At 39.1% G+C, this 16,620-nt stretch overlaps 1 protein-coding gene across 1 annotated transcript; it reads left to right on the top strand.

The window, feature by feature from the left end:
- Window positions 1-666: 666 nt before the first annotated feature.
- Window positions 667-16,330, top strand: LOC112845548 (vascular cell adhesion protein 1-like). The gene is made up of 5 exons (XM_025904963.1): window positions 667-721; window positions 2,532-2,801; window positions 2,966-3,295; window positions 15,868-16,122; window positions 16,287-16,330. Exons 2-5 carry the CDS (start codon window positions 2,693-2,695, stop codon window positions 16,313-16,315), a joined length of 723 nt encoding a protein of 240 aa, XP_025760748.1. The 5' UTR covers window positions 667-721; window positions 2,532-2,692; the 3' UTR covers window positions 16,316-16,330.
- The last annotated feature ends 290 nt before the right edge of the window (window positions 16,331-16,620 follow it).

The following is a 16,620-nucleotide window of genomic DNA, read 5'->3' on the forward strand; positions in this document are numbered from 1 at the left end:
ATATGTCTGCAAATCTGCATATTCACTGTGAACCACTGTTTGTTCATTTTATCTCGTGTTTTGTTTTGTTGTTCTTCATTTTGTCATTTTTCCATTATGTGTTTTATCCTATTGTAAAGTGTCCTTGGGTGTCTTGAAAAGCGCTTTATAAATAAAATGTATTATTATTATTATTATTATCATCATTATTATTATGTGAGGGTTTTTCTATCCTAGTAGTTTCAGCATCTGAACAGACTAGAACCAGTCAAGGGCTGACTTACAAAACTGCTGTTCTTACGTTTTCCCTAATGCCCTGTTAAAAGGTGTAACGCTCCATACTTACTCACATTATGTAAAGTCAGTTGAAAAAAAATTCTTCAGGGGATACATGGAACCTCCCAGGAAGCAGACCTGACCTGCCTCTGTCGGGCTTCCTGTTTGGTGATTTTACGACACTTACTTCACTTTCACTGAAGGCATGGCTGTTATAATAAAACAAGCGGATGCGCTGCTGAAAAAAAACAAACAGCCTTCACTGCCAGCATTGTTCTCTGCAACAGAAAAGCAAAACAGGAAACTCAGAGCCATTTCCTTTCGAGCCACCTTTGGACTTCATGTTTGATCATTTTCTTCATCACATTTGATTTCAAAAAATCTAGCTGGGACAATGTTTATTCATTTATTCTTCTGGTTTCCTACTCACTTACTTTTCTGTGCACCCACCAAGTGTCCAGCTTTGGTAAGTGAAATGTTTTCCAGCTATAAAAAGATAAACAGACTGTTTATAGCATAAAAATGTATTGCTTCGTTTGTTATTTTCATATCATACAGCTGCTAAATGTTGATGAACACTGATGAACTCAGAGGCATTTTTACAAGTAATTTAATGGAGAAGGATTAAATATTTATTTGAAGGCAACATGAGAAACTGGATCTGTTGTGGAGGGCAGCACCAATAATCTGAATTCAGTTATGCTCAGGATTAATTTACTCTATGTATAAAGTGCTGCTGGTAAGAGCAGATGTTACAGTTAGAAAATCAAAAGGTGAAATAGATAGCATTAGTAGTAGTAATAATAATAGTAATTATTAATAGTAATAATAGTAATTTTATCATTTTTTAGCCAATATTACCCAATACAGCTAACAAGAAAATGAGCACATTTTTGTCAAATTTCAAAGACTTTTCATTTTTACAAAGTGCTGTTGCTATTGTGTTTGCAGTTTAATTTATCTGCAGTTTTTCACCTGTTTTCTTGTTCCGTCTGTTTTGGGCTTGAACAACTGCATTAAAGTCAGACTGAACACTGTCAAACGCTGGAAATTCTGTATCTGGATTTGTTAAACTTCATACTGAGAGTGTTTGTTCACATATGAAGGTAGATCCAAAAAGAACAAAGAATAAAAATCCAGCAGCGATGGAGAGGGAAAGAACTAAATGGTAGCGACGCACCCCAGGAAATATTACATTAACCAATACAAAGGTTTTACCGGTTGCCAAGGCACACAGGCTTGTTATTGACAGGCTAATCAAAAAAATTAAAAAATTTAAATAATTTTATTAAACAAAATATGGAGCTGAAACAAGAAAACAGTGAATTAAGTGGCAGGACCTAAAACAATTAAAAGATCACCCTTTATTACCAAACATGGCTTATAAGATTCAAAGATTCACTGCCACTATATTGCCTTAGTGAAAACAGCAGCTCAACAAACTACTTAACAGACCTCATGGTGGGATCCAACTCACCACCCTTTAACAGCCAAACAATCGCCAGGGGAAAATGAACCCGATCAGCATCGCTGTGGCGGGGCTGTGATCGTTGCTACCGTCTATCCATCCATCATGACGGGAATGAGAACCAAATGTCAGGAGCCTTTGAATAGGCTACAGCTGCTCCTTATAACCAATAACCTAGTCGAGGGGTTCATGCAGCTTATACAGCTTGAACAAACTTCTACAAACTCTAACCCAATATATTATTTGTTTATTTAATTAAATAAATAAATAAATGAATACAAATTAAAATTGCAATGCATTTTTTATCTCAAATATAAGATTGTTTATCTTTTTTAGTAATGCCACACTTTGGGACTTGATGCTTTTATTATTAGTCTTAGATATTTAATTATTTCCTGATATCTCATTTTATCAAATTAATCAACAAAGTTTCAGTAGAACAGCTTAAGTGCTTCTTGGAATTGGTTCTCCAAAATCGCTGGACCTCTTCTGGAGCGATGGAAAAAATTCTTCCTAAAGATGTTTCTTCATTTGGTGTTTTGCTGATGGCCCAAAAATCAGACAATAAGGTTTCTGCAGACAGGTTCATGTTTTCCTTACATTCATTTCCCTCTTCAGGCAACTTTTCTTTTCAAAGTTTTCTTCTGGTTTGCTTTTTTGTTAAAAAAAAAACAAAAAACTGAACCTTGAATCTTCCCGGACTTTCAGTTTCCAGTTTCACCATTCTGATCAATTAATTTCTCCTCTTGTTTATCAACTTTATCCAAGTTGATCTACCCAGTAACAACATTTGATGTGTTTCTTACAGATCCTAGCTGCACAGAGTTTCCTGTGTTCACTCCATCTGCACTGGTAGTGAAGTACGGTGACCCAGCCAATGTTACATGTGTTGTATGTCAGAAGGACTGCAGGGGAGATTCTTTTGGTTTGGAGACACCTGTAGGAGAAGTTAGACAAAATGGAACCACGATGATCTGGACGGTTGACAGACTGACTGAATGGGACACATATCTCATCTGTTATTATAACACTGATGATGGTGATCAGTGTACTAGCACTGTGGATATAACCATCTACCGTAAGTATACTTACCTTAGAATGTGAGACGTTCTAGTGAACTTTACATCATTTGTAATCTAAATTTGACCTCTTTGTGTAAATACACAGTTAGATGGATTCATGCTCTCAGCAGTTACTGACTAACATCTACCTGTGTTACTCTTTCTTTCCCTGTCTCCTCAGAGCCTCCAGAAAGTGTCTCCATCAGCTTTGTAAACCACACTGGGATGATGTTTGAGAATCAGCAGTACACCCTGCAGTGTAGCGTACAGAACGTAGCTCCTGTTCAAAACCTCACTGTGACCTTCTACAGAGGAAACACAGCACTGGGTCACCTACAGTCCAACAGTGAACATAAGAAACCAGTGAATGAGACCTTTACTCTGAACATCACTCCCAGTAGAGAACATGATGGAGCCCAGTACTGGTGTGAAACCAAGCTGGAGCTGGGACCACCTACATCACAGCGCCCTCCAGTGGTGACATCAGAAAAACTCCCTGCTATAGTTCACTGTGAGTCTGAGAGAAATAAAGACGTTCTTTGATCTGTTTCTCAGAGTTTGACATTTTGAGCATGATTCATGTCACTGGTTTGGTTTTGTGTCCTCGTGAGCGCTTTGAGGAAGAATCAAAACAGTAAAGAAATAGTGTTTTGATTCTTCCTCATAGCTCTCATCACTGTTAATGAACAGGCTCTAAATAGCATCATCAACAAACTGCTGACTGACACAAGCTGATGAACATAGTGGAGGATTTAGCTTTTTGCCAGTAAAATGTTTCCCTCAGAAGTTTGTGGAAAGCCAGAATAGACGTAAACTTTGTTTGTGAACATTAAAAAATAATAATAGTAATTGTGTTTAAATCCTAAATGATAAAGGCTCGGCTTTACTATTTGTTTAAATGTGGAATCAATACAGAGTATTAAGATAATTAACCTGTAAAGTAAGTAGAGCAGTTAAACATCATGAAGTGGACAAACTGACAACAGAGTATAGCAGCACAAAGTGAAAATAAAGTACAGTGGGCTGAACTGTCGACAGTACTTTCTGTTGTATATTACACCAGAAATGTGTTTTAATTTATAAATTATTTTGATTATGCTGAAATTTTGCTTTGTATTTTTAATCTCTATCAATAATCACACAGATGGGCCTGAGCTAAAGAGCCACCAAATCCAGATGTGATCACAATCACAGAAGGAGACACTCTACACCTGAACTGCTCCTCTGTGGGAAACCCCAGCCCCTCATACACCTGGACACTTCCAACAAATAGTCCTTCCTACAGTGGCAGCGTTCTCACTATTAAATCTGTCGGCTTTGAGCATGAAGGACAGTATATCTGCACTGTGAGCAACACAGTAGGGACTGTCACCAAGGAGTTTAACATTGATGTACAAGGTGAGTGTTGTCAGATACTTCCTGGAAAACGAGTCACTGAAGATCAATCACAATATTACTTCACAAATTAAGTTCATTGTGAGTGTTTTGGTGTTTTTAATTTGCCTGGTATAAATGATTCTCTTTTACTTTCTTTACCCAACCCCCGACCCCACCTCAACCCAATTCTACAGTCAACTCCATCCCATATATAATAGCTGGGACAATACTGGGAGCTCTGGTCCTTGTCGGACTGTCAGTGGGATGCTACTGCAAACGCAACTGAATGGGAAACTACAAAATCAATAAAAATATCGTTAGTAACAGCTGAAGAAATGACTGAATGGTTAAAATATGTTTTTGATTCTGATTCTGATGAGCAGCTTGTAACTTTCTAGCTTCTAAGTAAACTTGTTGTTTGGAAAAAGCACATTTCCAAGGGAAGGTCTCCCCATTTTTCCATCTCTTTGTTTAAATGTTACAGGTGTCGTGGAATTTTGTAAATAAAGGCTGCAAAACGGAAAAAAGCTGTGGTCAAGCAATTTATTACTGCGCCCAGGAGAGCCAACACACACATCAAACATTACAGGTCACAGTCATGCCAGCTCTGCTCTTGGGACGTCTCAGCTCCTCTTTTATACCCCCACACACAACTCTGTGTATCTTTTAGTTACAACAGGTTTCTGTCCCACGGGCTGTGGCTGGACAGAGAACAACTCCCACTATCTTTTCCCAGAAAGCTCCTGGACTTGCGCTGAGTTTCATTCTTCTGAGCAAAACAGTGAAACATCGTTACACCTAGCTAAGCAGTTTTGACGAGGTCTTACTGACACATGCACACTTTATCTAAGCATACAAAGGTTATACCAAATCCTACAGTGAGATTCTAAACACATAAAGAAAATGTGAGGATAAACAAGAATTTTTCCATAACACAGGCATTCATGTTCTATTAGCAGTTGATGGGCAGTGGTGTTCAAACTGGGCCCACGGGGTCTTGAGGGTCTCTGCTAGATAAATGTCCCCTCTGTTCTTCACTTGTTGGCTGATTCTGTCTTTAATCATTCTCTGCTTGATAATGCAGGCTATTTTCACTCAGACATAAAATATTTAATACATCTCATAATCTCATACATGACACTTCACAATGTCTGCACATTTTTCTCTGGATTATTCGATAATGCCATCTTTCCTCTTGAGTTGAATTAGATAAGGGTTCTTCTAGGAATAAAATGTGTCCTCACTGTTCAGTATCTTGAATTTTATGTCCTTTTCTATTCAAGATGCAACATAAAAGTTGCTTTTAGTCATTATAGCTCACAAAGTTTGCTTTGTTTGTTTGTAATGCTGATAAGCAGCAGACTATTCTTCATGTATCCGATTCAATTCCATCATACTCCTGTATCCATGTGTATCCACCCTCAAGCCTTGTCCTCTGTTCTGTTTTGCTTCTGGACACTTGCTTCAGTTCCCTCGTCTCACCGTCATTCAGTTCAGTTGGTGTTATGCATATATTCTGTGTCTCTGGAAATATTGCTGTTAATCATTCATGTGTTTTATATTCTATACAGTCAGACTTCATTGAAACGGTAAGATTGATCTCATTCACTTTTTGGGGATCTTGTTCAAACTCCTGTCACTGCTAGGATCTCCTTCCTCTATGATGGGTCATCAGATACTTTTTCTTACTGTGGACCCATTGTCATTTTTTATAGTAGATAGTAAATAAAGAGAACTTCTCTGTCATTTAGTTGTTTATCTTTTACTTAGTTACTTTGCTAAAGCATGAACAGCCATAAGAGAAGGACATGTGTAACACACCCAAAAAGATTCTAGGTCTGACCAACCGTTTCAGCCGTGGGCAAAAAGATGACAGCCAATAAAATTCTAAAAGATAATTTATTGACACAATACTCAAAAGATAAAAGATAAAACAGTCCAGTGTCCCATTGGCGAATCAAGTAAAAACACACAGTCCCAAGGCCAGAGCCAGCTACGCCACAATGCCAGTTGCACTCCACGTGTTGACTTCAACAGGGTTAGCAGTTGTCCTCTGAGACCCGCCACCCTGCAAGTAGATAGCCAGTGGTCACTCCAGCCTCTGCAACTCCGCTGCCCTTAGACTGTGGCATATAATAGGCCCTGGCCTGCACAGAGAGACAAAATGACACAGCAGTGTTTGTAGTGCGGGCTATAAGTAGACCAGTGTATCAGTGCAATCAATAACACCTGCCTCTAATTAGCCCAACCCCATTACAGCCATTGGCTCACCAAAAATGTGACACACACACACAACCACTCCCAACCCAGAGAAACTTTACACAATAATATGGAGCTGAAGTAATACAGGCACATTAGTCTACCATGTTACACATGCTCTAACATTTAAGAAACAGTTAAAAGTCCAAAATGTTTCTCTCCTGGCATTCAACAGCTGTCAAACCTTTTTGTAAACCTCAAAGTCTTTTTCATCTTTATTCATATTTCTGCTCTTATTCACAAACACTTTGTTATTTGACCTTTTAAGACAGTTCATTACCTCCGGCAGAGACTCCTCAGGTGTTTTTAGGATCGTCATCGGCATAGCATGCTATTTTATGTTCCACATCATTTATTGTAATACCTGTGATTTTTCTGTTTTGCCTTATATATTGGGCTAGTGGCTCCAGAAATATAGCAAAGAGAAGAGGAGACCAGGCACAGCCTTGTCTCACTCCCCTCTCCAATGTTAGGGGTTGAGTTAGGTGACCAATAATCCTAAGCCTTGCAGTCGGGTTATCATATAATGCCTTTACATTATTTATTACCGGCTCATTAAAACCAAATTTATGCAGGACTCTATATAGGTATTGCCAACAAACAGAGTCAAATGCCTTTTCAGCATCAAGACTGAGGATCACAGCCTGCTCTGTATGTTGTTGTATATAGTTCATTATGTGGAAAGTGCGTCTTGTGTTATCCTGGGTTTGACGTTTATGTATAAAGCCAGCTTGATCATTATGTATGAGGTTAGGGAGAATTCTCTCCATTCGTTTTGCCATTATGGATGTATAGATACGGTAATCTACATTAAGTATGAAAACCGGCCTGTACGACCCACATTCTTTCTTATCCTTGGCCTCCTTCGGTATGAGAGATATAATTGGTTCTTTCCAGGTGGGTGGGATTTGTGCCTTTTCAAGTGCCCAATTGCATGTTTTTCTCAATATACGAATAAGATCCTCTTTGAATGCTTTATAAAATTCAGAAGTGAACCCATCACTTCCTGGCAATTTATTAGCTTTCAGGTTTGTTATGGCATTTTCTAATTCCTTTACTGTTATTTCAGAGGCTAGTTGTTTATTCTGGTCTTCACTCATGACAGGTAAATTGAGCCTTTCAAGAAATGTGTCCATTTGATCAATTCCGACATCCATAATTTTAAAAAAGAGTTGTTTATAAAAAGTTTCAAAGACAGACCGGATCTTGTCCTGCTTACTTTCTATTGTGTTTTTCTGGGGATCTCTTATTTTGTATATTGTATTGTCTGCTTGATGTTTCTTAAGTTTCCATGCCAACAGTTTTGTGAATTTAGGGCCATTTTCATAATATCTTTGTCTAAAAAATAGCATCTTTTTTTCAGTTTCCTGAGTGTACATTAAGTTAATTTCATTTCTTAGTTTTTTAATTTGTTCTAGTGTAGTCGGGTTTTGGTTTTGTGCATGGCTGCTTTCTAGCTGGCTCAGCTGTTTTTGGGAGTCCTGTAGTTTTTCCTGGTAGAGTCTCTTTTTCCTTGTGGCAGCTGCAATGATTTTTCCTCTTAATACTGCCTTTGCTGCATCCCACAGTATCGGTGGGGACACCTCTCCATTATCATTTTCTTTCATGTACATTTGGATTCCATTGCTCATTTCTTTCCTTCAATTAGCATCATTAAGTAGGCCGGGGTTAAATCTCCATATTGTATCTCTTTTGTTTCCCTCTAGGTCAACTACAATATGCATTGGGGCATGGTGGCTAAGATCTATTGTTCCAGTGTCTGAGTCGATAATTCTTGATCTGTCCCTGCTACATACAACGAAATAGTCTATTCTAGTATATGATGAGTGATGTGAGGAATAGTGGGTATATCTTCTTACATTAGGCAACATTTCCCTCCATACATCAATCAAACCCATGTCCTTCATTAACTCTTTCACTTTTTTACCAATTGTTTCTTTGGAGCCTGTTTGTTTTGATATATCAAGTTTTGGGTATAAATGTATATTCAGATAACCTCCACAGACCAGGAATCCTTTAGATCGGTTAATCATCAACTCTATTATCTTCTTGTAAAAAGAAAAAGTACTACCAGGTGGAATATACGCTAATCAAAGTGACAACAGATCCTGGATTAAGTTACTCCTACTACAAACTATCACTGCTGCGATCCTGTTGTGATTTGATGGGTCATTGGCATTTAATCATTAAATTGTGTATCTGTGTATCTTTGCCTCAATAAATGTCTTGCTGATGCCTTTGGTTTATTTTGTTCAGCTTAAGTACAAAGTACAAATTTCAAATTTCTAGTTTAGTTATTTCATTTCAGATTCTCATGTTTGCTTGTGATGGGCACCATGTTCAAACAATGTCAACCTTTATTTATCGTCCATTATAACCAATCTCCACTGGTGGCTACATCATTTTAAACAAACCAGCAAAACTGCACAGTCCTTTAAATCTATGCAACAAGGTTTCTAGAGAGCATCTAAAGCAGAGTTGGGCAATTAATTTAACATGACAAACTGGATCGCATCATTAAGCTGAACTCAGTTCTGTTCAATATTAATTTGATCTTTTTTCAAAGTGTTGGTGAGAGTAGAGGTCACAGTTAGGCAATTAAAGATAAAACAGACAGTGTTAAACGATATTCACCAAAATAACTGTGAGCAACATTTGCCCATGAAACACATTATATTATGATATATTATGAAAGAACAGGTAACTATAGCTGTCATAAAAATGTGGTCAGGCAAAATTGCAGCAGCTTCCCTGATCATTTTACTAAGATAAGGAAAGAGAAAATGATCTAAATATCTTAGCCCAGCACAAATTTAGCTCTTTATTTAATTACTGTTAATCTCCATAGATAATTCAAGTCAGTTTCCACACCTATGTGCCAGGTAATTATGTTTACAGGTGATATTTTTATTCATTGATACAGCACACAATCATTACACTAGGATATTTAGATCATTTACTCTTTACTTTTTTATGTTCTTTGCTTGTTCTGAAGCTGCCTCTGGTTCTCCGTCAGTTCTAAAAGCCGTCGGCTCGGCCTCGGCTATCGCCTTCACTGTGACGGTCTACCATCGCTCGCTGCGCTCCTTCCTGCCTGCCAAAGAAAACCAAAACATAACCTCATCAGTCATCTACTTCATCTGGAACCTGGTACTCATCTCTTCTCGTCTCACTGCCCTCGCTCTTTTCGCCTCCGTGCTGCCCTGCTTCATCTGACTGATATTTGCATCCTCTGTGCTGTGTGGTGCTGGAAGATGAGCACACATCCTCCTGATTTTGTAAAAGAGCCCATGTAAGCTTTAATTATAGCTGCCTGTGTTGTTGCAGTTTACGTCCTATGTCTAATACTTAAATTTATTTATTATTCAATTCAATTCAATTTTATTTATATAGCGCCAAATCACAACAACAGTCACCTCAAGGTGCTTTATATTGTACAGTAGATCGTACAATAATAGATACAGAGAAAAATCCAACAATCATATGACCCCCTATGAGCAAGCACTTTGGCGACAGTGGGAAGGAAAACTCCCTTTTAACAGGAAGAAACCTCCAGCAGAACCAGGCTCAGGAGGGCGGCCACCTGCTGCGACCGGTTGGGGTGAGAGAAGGAAAGTTATAAATTGTAAAGTCTTTCATCCAAACCCTGACAAAGATGAGCTGAAAGTGGCCAACACAGAGCAAACCTGAAGATGATGTTGGATTTTGCATGTCTGCCACTGCAGCAAAGATTGCAGACCACCCTCCATCCTCCCATCAGCACACTGCAATAAAAGAATGAGGAAGCTGGCTGAGAACTTCTACTCCTGACGTGCACTTGACATCCACAGGACGACTAGAAAGAGACCGTTTTAATCTAGAGAATGTTTTAATCTACATCACGTGGCTGTGTTTTGTAGCACTCTGTCCTTTGTCTGATTGAGCCACAGATATAATGTCTCAAGGCATTACTCATCTTAATGTGGAGATGAATTTGAATATGCACTTTCTGCTGTGCATTAAATCATTTCACTGTGTGTCAAACCATTTCAACATATCAGTCATTAAATTAAAGGGGAAATGAGAGGCTTTAATTATCAAATTCACTTCCCCTGAACACATCCAGCGTGTTCATAGTTGATTATAGTTTTTCACAGTCTGTCTTAGTTGTAACTAGTTTTTCATAGTTTCATGTTACTGCTACCATCAGCCAAAATAAAGGCTTTTCTTTTACCTGCATCTCCTCTCTCTGCATCTGCTTCTGGGTCCTGTTCACAACCCATCGGCGCACCCTGCCGTGACACATCAACCTGTGGCCATGCAATAAAAACATTCCTTACCCATATCAGTAAAGGGGCTCTGTAGCTTCATGATTAGTTTGTGTTTTTTTCCGGTTTTTCTTCCTTCACTTTGATTTGTTTTGTGGTCATATAATGTGTGTAGCAGGGCGTGGTTTGTGGCGCGGTTGCAGGGAGGCTGACACAGCAGAGCTCCATCAGTTCATCACCCCTCCCCTGCATTAGACGTGCCGGGACCTGAGGTTGTGTTGTTGTATGTGTGTGTAGCTGGCAGCTGCGGCCGAGGGTTGGAAGAGACAAAAACCCAATAAAAAGTGTAGTAAAGTGCGATCTGTGTGGTCGGGTCCGTCATTCATTGTCACTATGTGCAATGTACACTTTCCATTGTGAGATTATTATATCATCTTATGCCACGTTATACCCCTAATTAAAGATTGTGAAATCATTATGTAGTTTTAGGTTGCATTATTCTCCTGACTTAGAAGAAGGGGATAACTATTAAATTTATTAGACTGATTTGTACTACATTAGACTGCTGACTTATTGTGAATGAATGATATTGTTTTATGATGCATGATACTGCTGCGTTATAAGAAATACTGTTTTCAGAGAATCATGGCCTTATTTGTCTGATTTGAAAAGAACAGAACAGACTGCACAGGAAGCTAAGGTCAGAACTTAGGCTCACTGAGAGAGAGAAAGAATGTGGATGTTTAGGTTTTATGACTTTGGAGGGGGCTGAAGCTATAAGAATGTGAGAAATGCTCAGACACATGGAGATCAGGCGGACACCCTCCTGCGCTCATCTCCCCTCCGGATGGTTAATGCTCAAAAGTGTTTGTATGGAATAATAAGAAGTGTATGAATTAAAGTGATTGTTGATTGAGCATTTATACGTCCTTTATATGTCCTTCCTTCAGCCCACAGGTGAAAGAATTGGGAGAATTTCAACACCATTAATCTCACAGTGGAAATTCCTGGACATCGAAGCCAAATATTTATCACATGAAGAATCAGACTCCTTTTAAACATTGTATTTGTACTAAATGTGTATGTAAATATGGTGTCTGTATATTTATGGCCTATATTTGTGACTGTGTTTTGTTTGTAGTTTATTCCTGTATGAATATTAAAAAGTATTAAAAGTATTAAAAATGTATTTACATTGCTTTACAGAAAAAGGGAAAAATCGTAGGACTGTGGGGGAAAGAGTGATTACCTCAGTTAAACAACTCGTGTTAATTATATTAGGTTCGGCTTTAAGGAACTCTGCATGTCTCCAAATAGCTTTGAATGTCTTTCAAATGAAAATAATACAAATAGAAAAAGAAAAAAAGTGGACAAATACAGACAGAGTAAAGAGTAAATATTCAGTAAGCTATAAAGATTCAAAGGTCTCAGTTTTTCTCAAATGTGTGTGAGGACTGCTTGTTTGTATTCTTGGCAGCACTTAGTAAATCCAACAGCTCAGCTATTTGTTGTTTGTTGTGTTTAAAAGTTGCAGGAAGAACAAACTTCTTAAACAGTAAATGAAACAAAGCACAAATTCAAAGTTTTTATTTTTTTAATTTTTTTTTTTTTTTTATTTGTGGTTGGTGCTGTTTTTTAAATTCAAAATGTCCTGTTGTAATTGGACATTTTGAGTTAAGAAACAGCACCAAATCCCAACAACACTTCCCTCATGGTGCTTTATATTGTAAGGTTGTTCTACAATAACGCACAAAGACTCCAACCCCTAGAGCAAGCACTTGGCGACAGTGGGAAGGAAAAACTCACTTTTAAAAGAGAGAAACCTCCGGCAGACCCAGGCTCTGGGATGGGGTGGCCATCTGCCTCGGCCAGTTGGTGATGAGGGAAGGAAGTTGGGAGAAGAAGAGTAGTTATTTTTAACCACTCTGGTTTTAAAATTAAATTTAGAAAGCCCAATTGAAATGAATATTTGAAGCCAATTTAAGAGTTTTCTTGCATAATCACATGCACGTGTCAGTTAGATTTTAGCGTTCACATGAGAAAGCCCTAAAGATGACATTTTGGCTCCTCAGTTTTGCATGTTTTTTGAAGCTGCTGACGATTGCTTCATCCATCTCTGGGTTTCTTGACCACATTAAGAGTATTGGAGAGTCCCACCTGTCATGGAGTTCATTGTATACTGTCAGGGCGAGTAGTTCAATGTTCTCCAAGGACATTTTGTACTTTTTGACAAAATTTTGTTCCAGATCTTCTGGAAAAGCCTCTCTACAATAAACTCTGATGCTACTGGATTCATTGTCATCGTCTCATTTCCTTCGCTCATGGCGTGCATTACCAGATCTTTGGTCACATTCTTTACAACTTCCTTGTACTCTTCCCTGTCTTTAGAGACACTCAGTACTCTTGCTGGTAATGCCAACAGGTGTTTGATGAAGATTGAGACGGTAATATTGTCAAGCTGTTCCCTCAGATTAAAAATCAAAAGGTTTTCTTTGCACTTGTGTGTTTTGCAAAGATCCTTGAGGATGGCCTTGCCCACATTAAAAATGCTGTCGTGGGATAAATTCAAGTGTTTCTCCTCAACTTCAGGCCAGATTTTCTCAATCAGACGATGGCTGATGCAGTCAGGAGTGAGGCGCTCTGTGAAGATCTTGTATTTGGAGGAGACTTTTTCTTTGGCCAGTAAAACCAGCAACTGAATAACCCAGTTGACGCGCACCTTTTTCTGCAGCTTCAGTGTCTTTTCCAGTGCTGATATTTCAGCCTGGTTGGTCTCATCTTTGAATACAAACTGCACTTCTTCTAACACTTCTTTGTCCTGTTCAGTTTGTTTCTTTGCGTCCTCTACCATGGTCTTCTCAACTTTGTCGACACACAACTTTGAGGAGGAATCTGGGGTTGCCGTGTCTTTTGTCTCTGTCTTAGCCTCGGCTAATTCTTCTGTCTGCTCGTCCACTTTTTCCTGCATTTCTTTTGTGTCCTTCATCACTTTCTGCTCTTCCAGGACTTTATTTTCTTCCTCCTCGACCTGCAGGTCGCCCAGTGTACTCTTTGGCAGAGTGCACACTAATTCTGGTTTTGGTTTTTGATCGCTCACTTTTGACAGTTAAGCTACGGTGTTACAATGAATCAGACATTCAGATATGACTGAGGGTAGCAGAACAAAATCTAATCCAGTGAATCGCTCGTGACTATAAGTAAGAAACGTGCTGGTCCAGTGCGGGGTTCACCTGCTATTTATGGACTTGAGTTGACTGTGACGTCACGGCCTGGTTCTCTTGCCTTTCATTGTTGAAACCGGCCCCGCCCACAACAACGTTCCCTATTGGCTGACTGAAAATACGTAACGCCCAGAAAGAACGGGCTTTCAGAGTTTCTGACGTCATGGCCCGACTCTCCCCTTTAATGTTTGAAATAGGCCCGAAAACCATTTTCACCGCTTACGCAAAAGCTCTTCTCTGTGGTAGAAACCTTTATTTTCCACGCTCTCTTCACTTCCATCCGCCTCTGTCACGTCTTTTGCCCACTCCGAGATTATTGCCTGTGGTCCTGTGGCTTACTCATAATATTTCAAACAAGCGGGCGAACTGATCTATTAATGTTTCCGACACACAGTTTACTTCTAACTGCGCTGATTTTCTACAATGAAAAAATGACGTCTTCGTTTTTTGTGTGTTATATATATAATGAAAAACGTTGAACTCTCCTCTGTTTAGAAACGAATGCAATTTTTTAAATCAACCTTAAAACCAACAACACCGATAAAAGCTATTTGCTGTTTTAATAACGTTTAATTGCCACTGCATGAGCTCATCTTGTGTTACATCCTTAAGAGAGAGACCTGCGGCTGCCTCCTTCCTTTGGCTCCTTGGGTGTCTTTATCTGAGCATCACTTTTGCCTCCACTATGACGCCCCTGGTAGCAACATTTAACTTTCAAGGCTGTTTACAATCAGACAAAATTTGACCTCTTTGTGTAAATACACAGTTAGATGGATTCGTACTCTCAGCAGTTACTGACTGACATCTATCTGTGTTACTCTTTCTTTCCCTGTCTCCTCAGAGCCTCCAGAAAGTGTCTCCATCAGCTTTGTAAACCACACTGGGATGATGTTTGAGAATCAGCAGTACACCCTGCAGTGTAGCGTACAGAACGTAGCTCCTGTTCAGAGCCTCACTGTGACCTTCTACAGAGGAAACACAGCACTGGGTCACCTACAGTCCAACAGTGAACAGAAGAAACCAGTGAATGAGACCTTTACTCTGAACATTACTCCCAGTAGAGAAGGTGATGGAGCCCAGTACTGGTGTGAAGCCAAGCTGGAGCTGGGACCAGCTGGATCACAGCGCCCTCCAGTGGTGACATCAGAAAAACTCCCTGCTATAGTTCACTGTGAGTCTGAGAGAAATAAAGACGTTCTTTGATCTGTTTCTCAGAGTTTGACATTTTGAGCATGATTCATGTCACTGGTTTGGTTTTGTGTCCTCGTGAGCGCTTTGAGGAAGAATCGAAACAGTAAAGAAATAGTGTTTTGATTCTTCCTCATAGCTCTCATCACTGTTAATGAACAGGCTCTAAATAGCATCATCAACAAACTGCTGACTGACACAAGCTGATGAACATAGTGGAGGATTTAGCTGTTTACCAGTAAAATGTTTCCCTCAGAAGTTTGTGGAAAGCCAGAATAGAAGTAAACTTTGTTTGTGAACATTAAAAAATAATAATAGTAATTGTGTTTAAATGCTAAATGATAAAAGGTCGGCTTTACTATTTGTTTAAATGTGGAATCAATACAGAGTCACAAATATGCAATAAAAGAATAAGTGTATTTAAAGCCACTCCAGAAGAATTAATCATGATTTGTCTCCTTTCAGTGTCATATGGGTTGAACAATTCTCTTACTTCTCTGAACTGTCAGACTGACCTCTTACTGTCATGCTACGTGTAATTTAAACTTTATGTCAGATGTTTAGTGTGGCGAGCATCAACCTGTAAAGTAAGTAGAGCAGTTAAACATCATGAAGTCGACAAACTGACAACAGAGTATAGCAGCACAAAGTGAAAATAAAGTACAGTGGGCTGAACTGTCGACAGTACTTTCTGTTGTATATTACACCAGAAATGTGTTTTAATTTATAAATTATTTTGATTATGCTGAAATTTTGCTTCGTAATTTTAATCTCTATCAATAATCACACAGATGGGCCTGAGCTAAAGGAGCCACCAAATCCAGATGTGATCACAATCACAGAAGGAGACACTCTACACCTGAACTGCTCCTCTGTGGGAAACCCCAGCCCCTCATACACCTGGACACTTCCAACAAATAGTCCTTCCTACAGTGGCAGCGTTCTCACTATTAAATCTGTCGGCTTTGAGCATGAAGGACAGTATATCTGCACTGTGAGCAACACAGTAGGGACTGTCACCAAGGAGTTTAACATTGATGTACAAGGTGAGTGTTGTCAGATACTTCCTGGAAAACGAGTCACTGAAGTTCATTCACAATATTACTTCACAAATTAAGTTCATTGTGAGTGTTTTGGTGTTTTTAATTTGCCTGGTATAAATGATTCTCCTTTCCTTTCTTTACCCAACCCCCGACCCACCTCAACCCAGTTCTACAGTCAACTCCATCCCATATATAATATCTGGGACGATACTGGGAGCTCTGGTCCTTGTCAGACTGTCAGTGGGATGCTACTGCAAATGCAACTGAATGGGAAACTACAAACTCAACAAAATTATTGTTACTGACAGCTGAAGAAATGACTGGTTAAAATATATTTTTGATTCTGATTCTGATGAGCAGCTTGTAACTGTCTAGCTTCTAAGTAAACTTGTTGTTTGGAAAAAGCACTCCGGGGTTTCCCACAGAGGAGCAGTTCAGGTGTAGAGTGTCTCCTTCTGTGATTGTGATCACATCTGGATTTGGTGGCTCCTTTAGCTCAGG

The sequence above is a fragment of the Oreochromis niloticus genome, unplaced genomic scaffold (assembly GCF_001858045.2).
Source record: "Oreochromis niloticus isolate F11D_XX unplaced genomic scaffold, O_niloticus_UMD_NMBU tig00007839_pilon, whole genome shotgun sequence".
Lineage (NCBI taxonomy): Eukaryota > Metazoa > Chordata > Actinopteri > Cichliformes > Cichlidae > Oreochromis > Oreochromis niloticus.